This window comes from Aedes aegypti, chromosome 2 (genome assembly GCF_002204515.2).
Source record: "Aedes aegypti strain LVP_AGWG chromosome 2, AaegL5.0 Primary Assembly, whole genome shotgun sequence".
Lineage (NCBI taxonomy): Eukaryota > Metazoa > Arthropoda > Insecta > Diptera > Culicidae > Aedes > Aedes aegypti.
The window spans coordinates 104,918,078-104,939,662 of NC_035108.1; the positions used below are offsets into that span (position 1 = coordinate 104,918,078).

The 21,585-nt window shown below is 36.4% G+C and overlaps 1 protein-coding gene across 1 annotated transcript; it reads left to right on the forward strand.

The window, feature by feature from the left end:
- Positions 1-4,825: 4,825 nt before the first annotated feature.
- On the forward strand, positions 4,826-16,184 carry LOC5575239 (putative tyrosine-protein kinase Wsck; the record flags this gene model as incomplete). The annotated part of the gene is given in 3 exon segments (XM_021841823.1): positions 4,826-5,516; positions 14,297-15,175; positions 15,466-16,184. Coding segments are annotated over 3 exon segments (2,059 nt in total), but the record flags the coding sequence as incomplete, so codon positions are not given.
- Between the last annotated feature and the right edge of the window lie 5,401 nt (positions 16,185-21,585).

The window sequence follows — 21,585 nt, forward strand, 5'->3', positions numbered from 1 at the left end:
TTTGAGTAACCACCATGACACCTCACATACAATAGTTTGAAATTGATGACCATTTAAAGTAAAAAAAGAATTCTTTAGGTTAGATAATAGATAAATTTCTTAATGATTATTACAAGATTACTACACGAATTTTTTCAGGAATGTGGCTATTCTTTTTTTGCAAAAAAAATCATCAGATTTTTTTTAAGAAAATTTTTAAACATTCATCAAGCAATTTTTCAAGTACTTTACACAAGTGTATCATCAAGGATTCCTTTCAAAATTTTCTCCTTGCAATTTCTTTCTGAAATTCTACCTATAATGATTCTTTCACAAGTTCATACAAATGTTTTTCCAGATATTCTGTACTAAGTTGTACTAGAAAGTTCACCAGATAATTCATCCTAAGAAATTTCTTAATGCGATTGATTTTTCAGACATTCTTATTTATTTTGAGATATTTTTTAAGCATTCCTTCAGAGAATTTTAAAAAAATACTTTGAACAGAGACGAATAGAGGTGTAGTAAGACGGGTTCAGTACTAAAAGTGGTACTCATTCTGCATTTGGTCCCTTGGTACTGCAAACGGTACCCAAGTTTGATGATCGCAATATACTGCCATAAACGCATATCAGTCCATGTCTGCTGGATTTCCTATTCACATTATGCGTTTATGGGCAGTATACTTATCACGAGATTTTAGATTTTGCTATATTACCTTATCTGCCATAACATTTTGGGCAACTGCAAGGAACATGGAGGCCTTCGATGGTGGTTTCCATGGTGATGACAGTGCCGTGGCCAACTTGGGCGAATTTGGTGAGATTGTTCTGATTAAATATGATTGTTGCTTTATAAACTAAATACGTGCAAGTTCTGAATAGTATATTTCAGAATTTGGAAGTGTATTTGTATTATCATTATCCATTTGATGACGGTAATGCACACATGCGGGGCTTATTGTAAGTGAAGGTGACTTCTGAATGGACGTGTCTCTCCAGCCATTCTGAAATGGGTCACTGGATCTGCAATAGAGCTATCACCTTCTAACTCCTGGACTAAAGCTATCTGCAAAAGCAAAGTAGCATTGCAGAAAGTTTTTTCCATGATATCACTGCCGGACAGTGGGTGTTAGACGGAATACACACACACCACACAAACACACACTGTAAGGAACATGGAAGCCTTGTCTTTGCATTGAGTATCTTCTTCTTCATGGCATTAACGTTTCCACTGGAACAGAGCCTGCTTATGGCACTTCCACAGTTATTTTACTGAGAGCTTTCTTTGCCAGAGTTGTCATTTTCGCATTCGTAATCGTGTGGCAGGTACGATGATACTCTATGCCCAGGGAAGTCAAGGAAAGTTCCATTACGAAAAGATCCTGGACCGACCGGGAATCGAACCAGACACCCTTCAATATGGCTTTGTTGGTAGCCGCGGACTCTAACCACTCGACTAAGGAAGGCCAATAATGCATTGAATATATTCCTCTAGAAATTCTTGAAAATATTTCACCAACCGTTGAAGTTTTGATATTTTAGTTGGAGAAATTCTTAAAAAAATCTTAGAAGGAAATACTTTAGAAATTTTAGGTAACTAGGGGTATTTCTAGAGAAAATCTTTCGAAGAATTCCTGGACCAATTTCTGTAAAAAAATGATGAAGCATACCCTGGAAGAACTCCTAGAGTAAACTATGGAGGAGCTGCTGGTAGAAACTCCTGAGCAACTCTTCTTGGAATTCCTGAAGCTATGTATAGGAATTTGTAGATAAATTCCTGGAAGAATTCCTGGAGGTGTCCTTGCTAGAAGTACAACTAGTGAAATTAGAGAAAAAAAACCTGTAAATACACGGGAAAAAATTGAAAGAACTTTTGGAGTAATTCAACGAAAAAATTGCTAGATCCTTTTGCAAAATTACTGTTCACTGGAGGCGGAGAAATCGAAAAACGTTAATAGTTTAAAATGGATCTTCTTGTGATGTTTCACCGTTCCAAAAGGAACAGAACATACGTGATTCCGACTCAAACATGGATGTTTTGTTAGAGGCGATTGAGCTGGCCAATCCCTCTACGCGCTGCGAAGTTCAGATGTTGATAGCCTGAACGATTCCGGTTGGTCAGAGTTCGTCATCATGATGGGCTCAATTCTACTCATGTCATGTTAGAGCAAGCGGTAAGATTGGTAATGCTGAAAACACTACGAACGCTGATTAAACGCAAGCAAGATATATAATCCAGCCAATGACAACCAAGTTTCTACCTTATTGTTTCTGAGCATTGTTTCACCACAGTGTTGTTGAAATAACGTGTTAATCTATTCATCTGCTCAGAAACAACAAGCTACACACTTGGTTATTAATAGTTTTTACGGCGTCATCAAAAAGTAAACATTAGTTATTTATACAGATGGAATACCCTATTTCGTGCTAGGCAAACCTCAATTAAATATATGATTATTTTGAATATTTTTATGTCTATTGCGTTGAAATAGTCCAACGATAAATACAATAATCAAAAATCATCTAGTTCGAATAAAAATTTCATGGTATGCACCACATTTTTTTATGTTACATTCAATTTGTTTCAAATATCCCAAATATCTACTCGTGCTTGCAACCAAATAGTGACGTCACCACTTTTTTGGTTACCAATACATATGCAAATCATGGTCTTCTTCACCTGTACTGTAGCTCATTGCGCCCCACCTTCATGCACGATCACGCCACGCAAGGCTCTGGGCAGAGGAAGGAAGTGTGAAAAGGTACAGTCTTCAAGAAAGTGTTGATAGCAAAAGATGTGTTGAGAAGAAAATTACTACCCTTTTGTTAATTTAGTTGAATACACAGTAGTTAAGAAAAAATCCATTTTTTTTAGATCATTTCCCAGTAACCCAGTCCTAGTTCCGAAGAAGTGTCCTCCCGAAAGAGCCTTAAAGTGTATCGGCTACAAGACGAAACGTCCAGCGAGGGATCCTTACCCTCTAGCTTCGGCCGTCCTCCCGGAAAAGTGTTACAGTCCACTTTGCTCGTTCCCCCAGACGGAACACAAAATGTTAATAAAATCTTACCAAATTAGGATGATAGTGTTGTCTAATAACACAGAACACCTAGATATAAGAAATAATGAATGTGATGTTTGGAATGATACTAGTAAAGAAATTATTTTTAAAAAAAAAGTGCTGAAAGTATTATGAATTTTTCGAATGTTTGCATGATTTCCAACATTTTTTGGATGAATACATTAGATCCGCATGATTTCCTTTGTCTTATAAAGTTCACGGATGAATGATTGATTTTTCAAAATTTGTCATTTTTCGAGTCGATTTTTTACTGATGGAGTGATATGGGCACCCCATTTTTGATTGCATAATAATCTCATGTAATCTAAAATTAAATTATGTTGTTACTACACTTGAAAGTTATTAGTATTTATAAACACTACGTGCAAAAAGATATAATTTTTTAAGAACATTCTAACAGTCAAACATCAGCATTCTGAAATGATGAAATTTAAATGAGCAATTCGGGGCATTATGGGCAGTTTTTTCGAACATAATTTATTTCTTTTTCTTTGAGTTTCGAACACTGACTTGTAACATGCCAATTGCTTCATTTCTTCATCGCATGTTATTTCAGATGAAATTTCAAGAATTTATGCAGTTTTCATACCCCAGTATACCCCTACTATACTTACACAATAAACTAAATTAGCAATATTTTGCTGAAATTTGAAAATCTGAAGTATTCAGCAAACAAAATTGTTGAAAATCGGTAAAAATCGTCAGCAAATCAATGCTGGTGATCAGCAGAATTTGCGGAACAAATCAGCAAATTGTTGCTCACGATTTTAGAAATGGTAAACTTTGCTGAATTCAGTGACGAACATTTGGTGTGTAGAGAAATGTCTGGTCAGATACTCTGAGGAATCTTTATGAAAAATTCTATAAGATGAGTATCTTATAGGAGTTTTCATAAAGATTCCTCAGAGTCGCTACCTGCCGCCAAGACATACTCGGATACTTGCAGATATTGTGTCATACATCTATATCAGATATTCCTCAGTTTCATCAGAAATTACTTTTGAATTTCCATTAAAAGTATCTCTTGCATGTTTGAAGAATTTCCTGGATAAGTTCATGAATAAATTTCTGAAACATTCTCTGGAGAAATTTTAAAGGAAGACTAGTAGAAATCTCTGGAATAATAATTGAGGGTATCTTTAGGGAACTGCCATAGACTTTCTGAACAGATTTTTTGAGGAGATCCTGAGAATATTCCTAAAGGAGTCATCTAAAGTTCATAAAAAATTGAGAAGTTTATTGAGAAATTTCAGCAATACTATTCGAAAGACATTTTAAAAAAATACTATTTGCCTTCTTGAATGTATCTTAAACAAAAATCTGGAAGGTATTTCTAGCAGCATTCATGAAACAATCACTGGATGAAATCTCGATCATAACTTGGGAGCAATACATGAATGAAATTTTGGGCAACTTCCTAAATCCTATGAAATTCTAGGAGAAATCATGAAAAAATCCTAGCGTTATGTCACGAGGAATTCCTAACGAAATTTTCGGAAATGCCCTCTGAAAAACAAATCTGCTCGGATTCTTTGAGGGATCTTTATAAGATTCTTCTAAAATTACTCTTAGAGTATTCCCTGGCCCTTTTTTATTTTTTGTGAATCCCAATTGGCCTCTTTTTGGTTCTCCTATTGAATCAGTTTTTTTCTTTTTGAGACTTTTTTTGTGATATCTATTAGAATTTCAATTTTTGAAACACCCAATCGCTACCAACTTTGAATTATGGAGAAACCAATAAATGACCTCTCGCATCTTTTTTAGGTACGCTGCACTATCGGATACGCAGTGCTTCTGCTTCAACACGATTCGTCTGCGCCAGATAGAGGACAAAAATTGCAATCTCAGCTGTCGCCAAAGTGCGGAGCATTCTTGTGGCGGTGATAATGCGCAAAGTTTCTACGAAACCGGGGTGGATGTGGCCGGACCCGTTAAGAATCTCAAACTGGCAGAAAAGGAAACGGAAAGCACGATCAAAATTTCTTGGGATGCTCCGTCCTTGGATGGAGTGCCGGTGGACGAGTATGAGATCAATGCCGTCGCACTGTCCACCTTTGCCAACTATCGACTGTATCCGATGAGCTGGAGTGTCCACAATAACTCGCAGTCATTCGAACTGGCCAGTTTGGTTCCGGGTACGCGTTACAACATAACCGTGACGAGTGTTTCGGAAAAGGGCGCCGGAGGGATGGCTTGGATGGTGGCCCAGACGGAAATTGGCGTTCCGGATCCGGAACCGGAAGAACCGGTGATATTGCGACGGCTGGATTCGACCGTTCAGATCCAGATTCAGAAGGCCATTAACAACAACGGCCCGGTTAACTATTACCGAGTGGTGGTGCACTACGTGGACGATGATCTGGTGCAAACGTTCGACGAGACCCTGCTGGATACGTACCAACGGTCACGGGAGAAGGGCGTTCCGTACTACATTGCTGCCGAGGTGGAGATGAAGGTTTGTAATATCTTTAACACTCTGGGACCCGAGATCAAGAATTAGTTGTTCCTGAAATTTCAAATGATTATATGTTAGGGATGGTTCAATCGATTTTCAAAATTCTTACACGTATCTTAAGTATCAGAAGGCCGGTTCAGAAGCAAGTTCTCCGTCATCGCTATATTTTAGCCTATTTTATCATCTATCCGATGGGGAAGACAAATCTGGTAGTAGGGCTCTTTTTAGACACTTAATCACTATTAATTACGCAAGTCTCTAGATTTAATTTCTCGGTGTTCAGACAGACTGGACCAAGTGTTGTTCAATGGTTTCAGGAAAACGTACCCCAGGCGTTCGAAATTTCAAAATAACATCGATAAAATCAGAATTGATTAAGTTCTTAATGTAGGTACCTTTAGAACGTCAAAATATCACCAAGTCCAGTCTGTCTGAACACCGACCAATTGAAGGTCTCTAAAGTCTCTTGTTCCACAAATCCCAAGACACTTTCTTTTTCTTTCTCCTTTTGACTGAATCCTGGAGCAAAATTTTAGAGGTTCAAAAATACCTGCAGATATTCGATTATTTCACAGATTCTTCAGAAACTCCTTCCCAGATTCATTGAGGAAAAGCTTCTTCTAGTAATTTTGTTAGAGGTTTACTAAGAACTCCTCCAATGATGATATTCTATAGTGATTTCTAAAAGCGAAACTGCCAAAAAATCGTTAAAAAGATCCTTCAGGGACTTCTTAAGGGATAGGTACTTAATTAAAGGGATAGGGCGCTTCACTTCACTTAACGGCAAATTCAACATAAACCAATTCAGTTCAATATTGCAAAGTATAGTTATTAAAATGGTCTCGAGAGGTCATTAGCAGGAAATGTCTGAAAACTCAGTGCTGTGCCAAAAACATGCATGCCACTCAGAAATTAATTGTACGTTCTTTAAAAACAATCTCAGGGATTTGATTATGTTAAGTTATTCTCCCACGAATTTTCTGGTTGATACTTTAGAAAATTTTTCAAACATTCCCACAAAAGTTCTTTCAAGAAAATCCAGATTATTTAACGCTAATCGTTAAGGACTTTTTCAGCAAACCTAACGAATACTTTTACAGAAGTTCCAACGACGATTTTCTAAAACTATTTTCATGAATTCATTCAAAGTTTCATAGAGGAATTTCTTCGAAAAATACTCCAGGGATTATTCCAGAAATCTATTAAGGTGAAGCTGCATCGAAGCCAAACCTCTAGTTTTCAAGAACACAAATCTGAAAAACCAAACAGCTTGAACGGCTGAAAACTTGACCGATTGCTCACCTTCAGCAAGGGACCAATCTATGAAGTTTTCAGTTTAAACGGATGTCTGTTTCTCCAGGTTTGTACTGCTCTTGAAAATTTGTGGCTTGGCTTCGATTCATCTTCACCTTAAGAACTCTTCCAGAAATTCTTCGGTAAATTAGACCAAGAATTCCTCATGAAGTTCATTCATTTATTTCTCTGAGGCATTTTATACAGGAATTATTCCTGCTGTTCTTCCAAACATCTCTCGAATGACTTCTCTAGTAAATTCTCGGAGAATCTCCTTATATTCTTCAAAAGTTCATTGAGGATTTCACACATGCAACTAATCTATCTATTATTCCAATAATTCTTCCGATCATTTCTTCACAAATGACTAGGCATTCTGTCTGGTGTTTTCCAAAGAATGCCTTTAAAAAATCCTCCAGAATATTGTCCAGGAATTGAATTTATCATTTTACAAATAATTATTCGTCGGATATTTTGAGCAATTTCCTTAAAGATAGCCCTGAAATTTATTTTGGTTAAATTCTTTGAAGATATTTCATAGGAGGAATGGAATAATTCCTGAGGGTATTTTTAAATAAACTTCTCGTTGAAATCTTAAAATCTGAACGAAGATTCTTAACCCTCAAAGTCCCACAATTAAACAAATAAGTTTAATCAAATGCGGTTTTCACTACGATCGATGAGATGAGTAAGATCTCCTGCTACTGGGGTTTTTAAACTGTAAGTTCAAATCTAGACATGTTTTTCAACCTGAAGTAAGTATTCCCTAGTCACTGAGACTCCTCTGTGATCCAAAAATGGGGCAGTTTTGACGTTTTTTCTGACGATTAAAAATTGAACGCAAATTTTCAACAAAGATCCTCAAACGATTCGAGTGAGAGAGCGAAAAAAATGCTAGCAATATGGTTCATTGTACTCTGTAGCCAGAGTAGGGGCTGAACCCGCCTTGATTTCTGGTTCTCTTTTTCTCTTGTTGCTATGCTCATTTTTACTCATACTTTAAAAGAACTCTTGAGTGACCCGTCCGAACAAGAAAGGCCTCGCGGATGAGTGATGGTACTCTTTTTTGATAGAATTTTGCTCTGTTGTATTTTTTACTGCTTCTTCCTCGCTCATTTTTCGTTGCCTCTCTGCTAAGTATTTTTTCGTAGCACGCTGCTCTTGAGTATGTCACCGAACTCTGATGATGTTGAGGAGGATTATCAAGCCTGCTTTCCGGGAAGGAGCCTAGGCTAAGGAACAAATCTCGCTCTAAAAACCATTGGTAACCAAGTGTGTAGTAAGGTGCGGCTTATTTTTCAAAAGTTCTCAAAATCAAAATTTCGTGTGTTCTAATGAATTTAAATCATATTAAAAGAGAAACCTCAAAGTTTGAGCTAAAAATATTAAGATTTAGAGGTGGCGCAAGCGTCTTGAAGGTGAATTTTCAATTTGTGAAAAATGGCCTTCAGTGAATTCACCATAACTTCGTTATTTTCCAACCGATTTTGAAACTTTAAACACCATTTTCTTCAAAATTAAATTTATGAACACTTTTAAGAACACCGAATTTGTCTAAAATCGAATGCTAGTTTCGAGAATGTGTTGAACAGACAAGTAAAGTGATTCATTTCTTTAGGACATATGAACGCAATGAACAATAAATAGTTTCAACAACAAGAATAACCAAATGAACTAGAACTACGACTAAACTAAAAATTCTGTTAAGACTTGACGACAATTTACATTTAAAACTAATCTTACGTAAAAGACAGGATTAATCACAATAGCATGACTAAAAAGGACACTTAAATGACAAATCATTTCGACTAGACAGTATTAGTAATGACACTACTATACCACTATTTCAAACAAATTTTGTTGGAGTTGCTGAATGCTTCCTTTTCTCAGAAGCAAGGGAATATGGGCACTTTTCAAAAACTTCCACGTCACAATACTAATGAAAAAACAGTGCTCATGTGAACGCCATTTTCAAGTCCGTCTGAGTATTGGTCCTAATTGAGGGGAAACTTGGCAAAAGCCAAACCGAGGGTTCAGCCTTGACAAGTAAAGCTGTCAAGCAGCTCCAACTGAACACCATTATTTATTTATTTATTTTATTTATTTTATTTATTTTATTTATTTTATTTATTTTATTTATTTATTTATTTTATTATTTTATTTCTTTTATTTTATTTTATTTTATTTTATTTATTATTTATTTATTTTATTTATTTTATTTATTTTATTTATTTTATTTATTTTATTTATTTTATTTATTTTATTTATTTTATTTATTTTATTTATTTTATTTATTTTATTTATTTTATTTATTTATTTATTTTATTTATTTTATTTATTTTATTTATTTTATTTATTTTATTTATTTTATTTATTTTATTTATTTTATTTGACGTCAAACATTTTGTAGACCATTCTAAATTACATTGTGTTCTTGATATATATGTGTTTATATACTTTGTTGAGTATACTCGATTCATAATACATTCCTCAGTTACTATTGTTTTGTATATCAAAAAGGTATTTTTTTCAGTTTTGTTCGTGTTAACATCAATCATTTCACAATGCTGATTATATATAGTCATCATCTGATTCAACGGACTAAATTTAGCGTAGTTCGTGCGATGATGACCTACTGTGAACAAGTAACGATTATAAAAATTCATCTTTGATAGCATCAATGCGATGTGAAACAATATCGTTAACAAAAGAAACCATAGCATAATCACGACGCACTTTCAGTGATTTCACATTGATAAGCATGCATCGTGATTCATATGATGGTAGAGGAAGTACTGATCAGCCTAAATTACGTAGTGCGTATAATAAAAACTGCTTTTGTATCGATTCTATACACTCTTCATGTTTTTTTTTTTTTGTGTAAGGTGACCAAACAATACTACAATATTCTAATATTGATCTTACATACGTAACATAAAGTATTTTCAATGTGTAAGGATCACGAAAGTGTTGACCAAACCGTTTTATGAAATTGAGCATATTTCCTGCTCTATGAATTATTGCATTATAGTGATCTACAAATGATAGTTTTGAGTCTAAGATAACTTCTAAGTCTCTTATTTTATCACACTTTTTACATGTTCGTTTCCTAAAACAATATAGACATATTTGGTGTGGTTCGTTTTCTGCTATAACTTATGAGGTTACATTTTTTTATATTCAATTCCAATAAACTTTTGCAGCACCACGTGTAGAAAATTTGTATCTCATTCTTAAAAACATTATGATTGTCATCATTCTTTATTTCTAGAAATAGCTTCATGTCGTCAGCATATATAAGGACCCTCAGTTTGTTTAGAATATAAGAAACGTCATTAACATATAAAATAAAAAGAAGAGGGCCTAAGTGTGAGCCTTGAGGTACTCCAGATGTAACATGTATTGGATTTGATCTTTTCCCATTGAATTTTACTATTTGCTGACAATAGTTTAAATAGGACTTGATCCACGTAAGGAGACATTTCGATTCCCATTTTTTCAAGCTTGAAAGTCAACATTGGAATGTCCAGTTTATCAAATGCTTTACTAAAGTCAGTGTAAAGAGCTTCTACGAAGTAACCTTTATCCATTGCACTCAGTGAGTAACTTACAAATTCCAGAAGGTTCTTAGTGGTCGAACGACCTTTGAAAAAGCCGTGTTGAGCGTTTGTTATACGAGTTTTTATTTGGGCAAACATATTCTTGTTTACAATTGACTCGAAAAGTTTTGGAATACATGACATAATAGCAATACCGTGATAATTTCGAATGTCCGATTTCTTACCTGATTTATATATTGGTATGAGGAATGATTTTTTCCATACCTTTGGAAATTGGCCAGTTTGAAGAGACATATTGAATAACCAAAATAATGGAGTTGTGAGTTCAGTTGCTAAGTTTTTTATGAATCCGGGTGGAATTTCATCTGGCCCTGATCCTCTAGTGGCGTCCAAATTTTTAAGACCAAACAAAATGTCCAGAACATTTTTAGAATTAACGCCAACATCACTCGGAAAGTCAGCAAAATGTGAAAAGTAAGAATAATCTCGATCGTTTTCCGAAAATGTTGAATATTTTTCTCGAAAAAATTTTGCGAAAAGTTTGCAAATATCTTCACAATTATTTCCTACTTTTCATCCAAAGTAATTGTTGATGGAAAATTGCACGATTTGAGTTTAGTTTTAACGTAATTGAAAAAAATCTTTGGACATGGCTTTATTTCATTTTCAGTTTTTATGTTGTACTCGGTAAGTGCTGTAGAAATGGCTAAATTGAGTTGGTCGCAAATAACCAAATATTTTTCTAAATCGTCTGGTTTTTTATATCTTCTGTAAACTTTGTGAGCTTTTTGTTTTCGATTTTTTCAAATTCTTGATTTGCTTGTTGAACCAAATTGGTTTTTTTGAGTTGTGATTCCTTCGTCTTTTCTTAACAGGTACTTCCTCCCTAATGGTTTCCCACAATAAATTGTAAAAGATTTCTATTGCACATTCAATATTATTTTGATTTCTAAAAACAGATTGCCAATTTGCGTTATCTAATTTCAGTCTAATATTAGTATAATTGGCTCTACTATAATCGAAAATATTCTCATACACATATTCGTGAGGAGTATGATAAATATGCATAAATATAGAATATTAAAAAAGATGGTTATGGAGATTTCTTGTAGAATTTGACAATAGGTAAGAAATATAGTACAAGTATCTAGAACAGGGCTTCGCAATCGGTGGTCCACGGACCCCGAAGGGGCCGTGAGGGGTTCTCAGGGGTCCGCAAAACTATTGGGAAATATTCTACCTTTTTTCACGAGAGCATGATTACCGCAAAAAGGCAAATTTTTGATCTTACAAATATTTTAAAACTGTAACTGTAATTAAATCGGTTTAATTTTGCCAGATATAAAAATATTGTCTAAACGCTATGTCTAAACCAGCAGATTATGCAAATCGGAAAGTTACAAAATATTCTATCGGTGATTTTTTTCCCATACATTTTGTATGGGTGGAAATGTGTAGGAATATGTGATTTTCATTGATTTTCATAGTTTGTATATGAAAAAATAACTAAAAAGTGGAAAAAATCAAAATTTTACCGATGGAATATTTTAAAACCTTCCAATTATGAAATTATAGCCCAATTACTGAACTCTAGCGGAAAAAAATCCGAGGTACATTCGATTTGCATAATCTCCTGTTTTAGACATAGCGTGCGTGTATCGTTCTTTCTATCCTTGAACATTGCAGGCGAAATCCTTGAAAAACTTCTCATAACTCTTTTGATTATTGGAATGATTGAACAAACCGTAATTATTCACTGTTTTTATATCTATTCGCAGAACTCTATCTTTGAGATTTTTAGAGGAATTTTTCGACCGATATCTGTCGCAGTGATCTAACAAGGTTTCCGGAGATTTCCTGGATATGACGAATTTTTCCTACGGTAGATAGTTGGCTTCTAAGAAACCCATTAGCAAGCATCTTAAAACATTTATAGCAGCTTCCAGAGCAGGGTTGTTGTTAGGGGCCGTCCATAAATGACGTAGCATTTTTTCACTGATTTTTTACACCCCCCTCCCCCCTCGTAACATTTAGTCACAAATGCTGATATCCCCCCTTGGAAAATACGTAGCATATCAAGCAAACCCCCCCCTTCACCAATGTTTTTTTATTTGTTTTTCTTCAGCTTAAACGAAACATTAGAATCCTGAAATTCAAAACAAAGTTTTATATTAATTTATATTAATAACTCATTGAAACGTCAGGATAATCTGACGAATGATATACCGATATACCGTAGCGCTAAAAAATCAATAGAAAAACAGTTTAAACTAACTTATTTCCTGTTTAAGTTACATAATTGTGGTTCTCAGTTTTTTTTTAAATTGGTTAAATTTAGATTACATTTTATTATTACATTATACATTTATTTCGCTTTTGTTACAACCTAAAACAAGTTTACAGCTGAAAATGTAAAACAAATAGATTCGGATTAATAAAACTAACAGCTATGAGTAAGGGTTCAGAATATTTTTTTTAATATATTAAACAAAATATTTGTTATATTAGAGGAATTTATAAATTATTCGTGATTAAGAAACAGGTTTCAGTGAATATGATCAACAAAATACCTTTATTTAGAATGGATCTACAGTCATTATTTTCTAGATTCAAATCCACAATAATTGTATTATTAGGAATGTTTAAAAAATCAACGATTTTCAATTTCAATATTTCAACTAAATTTTGTTATCGCCAGCTATACTGAAATATTCTTACACAACTCATAATGAAACAATGATTTAATAAAAATGCTCTTTTTCTGAATTATCGAGTGATTTAGACAACTCAATGATAGGACAATTAACAAATTACGGATAACACTCGAATTTGTTGTCATCATTATTATACAGGCTGTTCCATCAAGAGCATTGATATATCAAAACAAATCGTTAGTTGGATGAATGGAGATCTCCTGCAACATTAAACGCACTGAATAAATATATTGTTTTATTATACTAACGTTAATATTTGCCTAAATGAGAATATTATATACTTTTGAGGAACAAAGCTCCAACAGAAAATATGAATTAAACTAAAACGGTTGATTCTTTGTCTTGTTATCAAATGAAAAAGCAATACTTTCCAAGTCGATAAAGCATAGATATTTACTTAACTTATTAAACTTTTAATTTGTTTATTTATAAATAAAATAGTTTGGACACTTATGCAATATAATATTCACATAACTATTTAAAGCTTCATAAAATCTGCTTGATTGTCAGAAAAAATAGAAACTTTTAAATTCTATCATATTAATAATTTGCAGCTGGATCATAATTTTTTAACTGAACTTTGATAAAAAATACTGTTTGTCATTTTTTTCAGCGCTACTATTTTTACCGAAATTATTCAAAATGCTACGTCCACAAGTTGGGACCCCTCCCCCCCTCGTCACACATCGTCACAAATTAGTGAAGACCCCCCTCCCCCCTAAAATGCTACGTCATTTATGGACGACCCCATTAAAGCTATTGAGTTCATATTTGGCCACAATATACTTAGTTTAAATATGCTTCTTATTGCAAAATTGCTAATTCGGCCGAAAAAAATATCCCATGGCAAAGTGAATCGTGGAAGTGAAACTGAACATTAGTGCGGCTTACTCTGCTAAGTTTTAGACAATTGATTAGAGGAAAAATGTTCGTGTGTTTAAATGAAAGAAGTTGTTAATCCTACTACCCCTGCATGTTTTTGTGGGAATTTGTCCAGATAGTTCATTGAATTTCGTTGTCGTATTCTTGTAGAAAGATTTTTGGATCAATTCTTAGTGGATATAGGATTATAGCAGAATGTTTGCTCTGAGTGAAGTTGCCCTGTGGCCGACATCGAAATACAAAAAACAAAACATTCCTGAATTACGCTGGAAACAGTAAAGAAGCGTCTTTGCCAATTGTCTCCCCAAATAAATTGATCTATCCATTTCAGGAGGACTCACTGCTGTTCACCGTAGGCGACAAGCGACACTATCGAAACTACTTCAATCCGGAAATTCCTGCCCGGAAGCACGTGCACATCTCCATCGGAATCGTCAGCATTTTGAACAACGTCGTAAAGGTGCGGTACGCCACCACGACCCACGAGCAGCACCAGCACCCGGATCACCACCACGTGAATTCTACCAATGCTCCGGAGCGGAACGAAGCGCTGATCACGGTACTGGCCGTGGCTTGCGTCCTCTTCGGAATCGTACTGTTGGCCAGTATCGTCCTGTACGTTTACCTGCGCTATAAAACACCGAGAAATACTCGTCCCCTTCGGGATCACCACGAAATGGCCCTGCAGGGACCGATCTTGGAAGTGGAGAACAACGGCTTCATTCCGGACATTTACGAACAGCGCGGATTTGAGGCGGAACTGCACGACATCATTGAATCTCTAGCACCGCACCAGAAGCACCCTCGGAAGCATCTGTCGCTGGAGATCAACACCATCCTGGGTTCGGGCAAGTACGGGGACATACTCAAAGGAAGCCTCCAGCGCGAGGGCATCGAACTGCCGGCCCAGGTGCACGTCATATCCGACGACATGGACAAGATCGATCAGATTGGCTTCCTGAACGAGTTCCGGCGGGTCATCAAGCTGGAACAGCACCCGAACGTTCTGCAGCTCTACGGGGTGTGCGTCACGCCGGACTGGTGCTACGTGCTGTTCGAGGAGATGCAGACCACCCTCAAACAGACGCTGCTCAACGCGAGGATACCAAATAACGTGAACAGTCCAAAGTTTTCCACCATCTCGGAGGAAATTGTCGTGAACATTCTGTGCCTGGTGTGCGACGGCATGCAGTACCTGGTTGAGAACAATGTGAGTATGAACGAGCATGTTTTCTGCCTTTAAATCGCAAGTCGGTCCTATCTATGGTTTCGCCGAAATTGAGTTGGATTGAACTGGAGTAATTTCTGAGAAGAGATTGCTTGTTTTATTCTCGAACAAGACTAAGAAAATCTATGGAAGAATAACTGGATGAGTTTTATGGGGAACTAAGCCTTCTTTGAAATACCTAAATCTGGAGGAATCTTTCAGATAATTTTTTAACTGATTTGCTATTCATGGCAATTTTGTGTTCCTTCCTAACCGTCCTCATCCCATTCCAGATCGTCAACAAGAAGCTCTGCGCCCGAACCGTCTACGTCAACACCAAGTTCGAGGTGAAGGTAAGTGCCTTCGGGCCCCCACTCTACGGGGACGACAACGGCCAGCAGGTGGACATCATCCGTTGGAACGCCCCGGAGGTGATCAAGTTCCAGAACCACACTGCCAAGAGTGACGTCTGGTCGTTCGGGTTGCTCATCTGGGAGTGTTGCTGTTTGGGCGCGACCCCGTTCGGGACGATCACCACCGATAACCTGTTTGCCAGCATCCGGGCGGGCAGTAGGCCCGAAAAGCCCAGCTTCGTCTACGACGACCTCTACCAGATGTGCCTTAACTGTTGGGATCCGGACGCGGCAGACCGACCCGAGTTCGACGACGTGAGCCGATACCTGAGACAAACGCTGCCCATGCTGCGCTACATGTTGTCCTTTGAGCGGACCCAAAACGCACAGATACCTCCGTACTTACCGGACCTGGAGCTGATTCCGTGATGAGGCGGATTCCGATCCAACAGAACCAAGATCAAATTGTAACCTTAGGACAATATTTTAGGAACGATAAGTATTCTATTCTCTGAATTCCGTCCATTTTATCAAATCAAAAGATATTTTTTAAGACTATGAAAGATATTTTTTTATCTAGCTAATAGTGCCTAACAGTATAAACGTAAATTGTTGTATTAGTTTTTTTACACAGAAATATATTGAACATTTGAAATGGAGTGAGACTTCAAGGTATTAGTGATCTCTTGATGATAAGTGACCTTTTTTACAAGACGGAAATCTGCAACCAGACCCAGATAACTCAAAAAATGCGAGATTAGCGCACCACCGACGATCCTCTAAAACCATGTTTTTTATGTGTGCATTACCCTTGACCGCAGACCCTATTCTACCCGAAACCACTTCACGGTATTTCTTCGGGGAGGAACCAGTGCATACAGCACAACACATGCACTCAAAATAATCCAAACGTCATTGTTACGTGAAAACATACGTGATTTTTTTCCATCGCACTTTTCACGTAGATATTACGCGAATCATAGGTAGCCCAGAATGAACGCATGAATTTTGGAAGTTCGTCCATTCCACCGTCGCTAAACGTAAGAGCTACGTGGATTTTCCGGTAGCCTTTACGAAGCGTTTCAATAGGACCTAGATGGTTTTGCATTAAATTTAACTGTAATAAAGACCAATCTTATTTCTAATAGGCTTTGGAAGAAAACTAATTCTTAATTGGAAAATGTAAACAAACTTAAAAGATTGTGATATTTTTATTGACAATCTGAGCATTTGGAATCCTGTTTCCCCAATTTTGTGAGTTTGGTCTGTCTTGTTGCCTTCGCGTGCTATAATGGATAGAGGTTATAAATCAGGTATAAAATATTAAGTAATGCAGGGATTCTCCGTTATTCAAAGCATATTTACCTTGAAATCAATCTTACACAATGTTTAAAGCAGCAGCAGCTTCTGAAGTTCTTCAAAAATCAAGCGGGCGTCATCTTAGGATTTGAGCTCAACACCGAATGTACGTACACAATGCAGATGTCAAAATGAACTTAGGCACCTACGTGAAATCCACGTAAGTGCGATAGGTAACCTCAGTAAACATTACCGATTCACTATTTGGTGGTTATGAAGATTCTATAACATTCCCCAGAAAACCATTCCCCCGAAACCCGTTCCCCAGAATTCCATTCCCCAGAATCTCATTCCCCAGAATGTACCATTCCCCAGAATTTCACTCCCCAGAATGAACCATTCCCCAGAAAACCAATCCCCAGAATGGACCATTCCCCAGAAAAGTATATACCTACTCTACAGTTTTGAAACAATTTAGTTAAAAATACTTGAAAATGAAACTTCATACAAAGTTGTATACAAGTACATGAGAAGATTAGCATTCATGCTGCTAATTATGAACACTTTACGCATAATTCAAATTTCATTTGCAAATGAACTATCACAGTAGTTTCACTTTTATTGGCACTTATGAAGACTGATAGATCAGTCTATAGGCAAACAGAATATCCAATATTTAATCAAAAGAATATGGAACTCATCACTATTCTGCACATAATAGAGCTACACCCTTCTTTCGGTATAGTAGTTTCCAAATGTATAATTTCTCATGTATGTCCAATTTTTACCAAATGGCTTTAGGACATTTCGTCGAATGACATTTGGTCGAATGACGTTTGGTCGAATGACATTTGGTCGAAAGTACATATGGTCGAAAGGACATTTAGTCGAATGGACATTTGGTCGAATGTCTTTAGAACACTTATTTTCGTCGAATAATGTGTAGTTGAACGGAAGTTTGGATGAAAGCTTATTTTGAAATGGTTTATTGGAAGATCATTTGGTAAAATTGATATTTGTTGTGCAAAGTTGATAAGATAACGTATTTTTTTGAATAATCTGAATCATTAACTTTTGTTGAATAAGAAATGGGACATTTACTGTAGTCTTATTTTCAAATTTGATACACCTTTTTATTTGTAATTTGAAGTTATGCCAAAATCAAAAATTTCAATGACTATCCAAATGAACTATTGAACAGTTTTTTGTCATTAACTGAAATACTGAGCTCTAGTGAATTTATTATTCTTCTAAAATATCATCATTCTTTTAAAAACTGCTCAACAAGTTATTTTATTACTCAATGATGTGAACATATTTTCTTCATTTATTATTCTTATGAAATATCATCGTTCTTCGTAATGAAGATCAGCTCATCTGATGGAAGCATTCGGAGAGAGAGCTCGTGATCTTTTTTTTGCATTCCGGGTCTTGCAGCTCAATGGACGTGGGTAAGATTTTTGAATGCGGAAATCAGAATTAAAACGGCAGGAAAAACTTGCTTTGAAGAAAACCTTTATGGCGAAGTGAATGTTAGGTGTCGGTAACTCTACCTATGGTCAATTAGCTTAGTGTGACTTCCAGCTTAATAACAATCCTCAAGCAAATATATGGTTTTGCTGACAAAGTTGATGACCTCGAGTGAATAACAGAGTTTGCAGTAGAAGATTTTGATTATTGAAAATGAAAAAAAAGTGCTGATTCTTTGTACCGCGTAAGGGAAGATCAGTTGACTGAGGTGACAAAAGTTGGCTTGTTTCCATTTCAAATCAGCTTATCTTGAATCTCAGAACATACCTGGACAAGGAAGCAGCATGAAACATCAAACACGCAAGAGGTAGATTAATACGTTGAAAGAGCGTCCATCAAACTGAATATCAAAATTTTGCTAATCGCATATAGATCGTAGGTAAAATAGATGATACTTTTTCAATTTCTTGTTAAAGCGAAAAAAATGCTACTCTCGACGGTAGTCAGACTGAACGTAAAACTTTGTTTCCATAGTATTTAGATTCGAGCACAATTTTTTCCATGAAATGTCAGTTCGACCAAATATTATATGCTTTCTGTTGCAACTAAACCTTTTCGACCAAATGTCCATTCGACGAAATGTCCGTTCGATCAAATGTACTTTCGACTAAACGTCATTCGACTAAATGTCATTCGACCAAATGTCTTTCGACCAAATGTCATAGATTCGTCCAATTTTTACCAAATATAGTGATGTATCCAGCTTTTCATCAATGTTCTAGGAAGGTGCATCATAGCTTACCTTTTGAGGCCACCCCGAATGGAATAAAGACGTTCGTAGATTCATATTATACGTTTCCGATATAAGTATTACGTAAATTCGGCAAAATAAAAACGTAATATTATGCACATTAAAATGATACGCCCTTCTTTACGTCAAGTTCAAAAAACAAACAAATGACTTGTTTAATTTTGCACAAAATAGTGATGCACCCTTCTTTCAGTCTTATCCTGTTAACGATATAGGCAAAATGTTCCGTAAGGATACCAAATGACAAGAAGGCATTTGACATGATTGATTAAATGATCAAGGACCATTTGACATCATGGTCATTTGGCCAATGACCATTTGGCATAACATGAAGAACATCCTTTTTGAAAAGAAGGAGCATAAGTATGGCTGGATGGCAAATGACTTTATACCAAATGCCCTTATGCTATATGGGCTCTCCATCTGGCGTTAAGACTGGAAGAAAGGTGCATCACTATATAGGCAAAAATAAACATATAGTTTGTATATTTTATGGGAATTTACTGAAAGAAGGGTGTATTATTATAATATGCAAAATAATCATGAATAAGGGGATTATGGGCATAATGGACACATTAGGCAAATGCTTATTTTACATAGAATGGCAATTTTTCAGTTACTCTCGGCTGGTTTCCAAGTTCGTAATTAGTATGACGTGCTGGATCCATGGTGAGAAAAAAATCTTATTAAATGTCAGAAAAACGAGATAGAAAATTGGGTCCAAAACACGACTGATAAAAAGGTATCCGGGTAAAATGAACACTTTTGTGGAATTTAGTAAAAACTAAATTATTAATGGGTGTCAAAACGTACTGACATGTAAAAGTGCTTCCCACTTATCACATTAACAAGAAGAAACTTCTCTAGGTTAGTTACTTTGCTCTAAAATTTAATTCTTCCACCGCTTTGCGTATGAACTAATTTTAGCTGAGAAAAAATATAGTAGAATTTCAGAGGACAAATGAAGCAAAGCATAAACTTGTATACCGTCAAAGAGTTCATATACAATACATATTTCGTACAGTTTATAAAATTTTGCTGAATTATGCATATTCCCAGAGAATAAGGGGGTGTCCATTTCGCCCCGTGTGTTCATTATGCTTCTAATCCCCTACTTACTTATTTGTTTTGTCACATCAGACCTTAGCCTGTCACATAAATGACTCACGCAAACCAAAAATTAAAAAAAGAAAATAGAAAATGGATATTCATATAGCTTTCTGGGGAATGGTGCATTCTGGGGAATGAAATTCTGGGGAATGTTACATTCTGGGGAATGAGATTCTGGGGAATGGTTCGTTCTGGGAAACGGAATTCTGGGGAATGGTTTTCGGGGGAATGGTTTTCTGGGGAATGTTATAGAATCGGTTATGAATGGTGTAGTGATCTTTATCTTAGTCAGTTGAAGTGAAGGTAAAATGAATTTGGAATGATCTACGTGATTTTTCACGTAGCAGAAGTAGACTAGGCAAACCGCTCCTCCTAGCCGACTCCAACATTGTTAAGGTGATTATAAAACGAAGCCAAACTTTGAATTTTCAAGTGCACAATACTAGAGTATCCGACAACAGTTCGCGTTGAAAACCAATCAACTTGCTTGCTTGCTGGTGGTGATCAATGGAATAGATTTTTAACGCGGAGCGCTGTCTGGTTCTCAAGTCTTGTGCTCTTGAAAATTTGAGGTGTGGCTTCGTTCTATAATCACCTTAAGGGACCAGCCTCGGCAGGGCTAATCCTTTGCAGCCGACGCTTGGTTGGCGCTGCAACTTCAGCAGCCGTAGTTACTGCATCTCAGTTCAAGTTGACTTCCCCATGGTTTCTGACACATTTGGTATTAGTCGATGGGTCCATCTACTTTTAGTGGAGTTATCGCATTCCTACTGCCAACCTCTGAGCATAATCTATTTACACGCGTTGTGGACTCCTCTGGTACATCTTTGGTTGATCTTCCATGATGATGGACCCGATGGGCGTCATCCCGGCTACGATGCATACGTGGGTTTATTCTACGAGTGGCGTGAGGTGACAATTGTTGGTGTCGTATAGCGAGGTGACAATTCTCGGCTCGAGTGAAGTGACTCTCCATTTGATTTACACGGTGTGTCACTTCACTCGAGTCGAGAATTGTCACCTCACTATACGACACCGACAATTGTCACCTCACGCCACTCGCAGAATTAACCCAAATAGTTTTTGCTGTTTTTCTATACATTCCATGACGTTTTCCTTAGGCAACCCATATTGCCCCGATAACCCCTATTTCAGATGTCATTCGTCGACTTCCATAGTAATCCAGTCACACAGAGTGATAACTATCGATAAACTCGAGTGACAGAGCCAAGTCGAGCGGAACTAGACTTATAAAATAGGGCCCTAAATTTAGCTGTGTTACTTCCGTTTTTTGTTGCTTTGATACTCCGCTTGTACCCGAACATTTTGGTTCGCCCGTTAAGTGTCCGTTGTCTGCTCTGTCGACACAT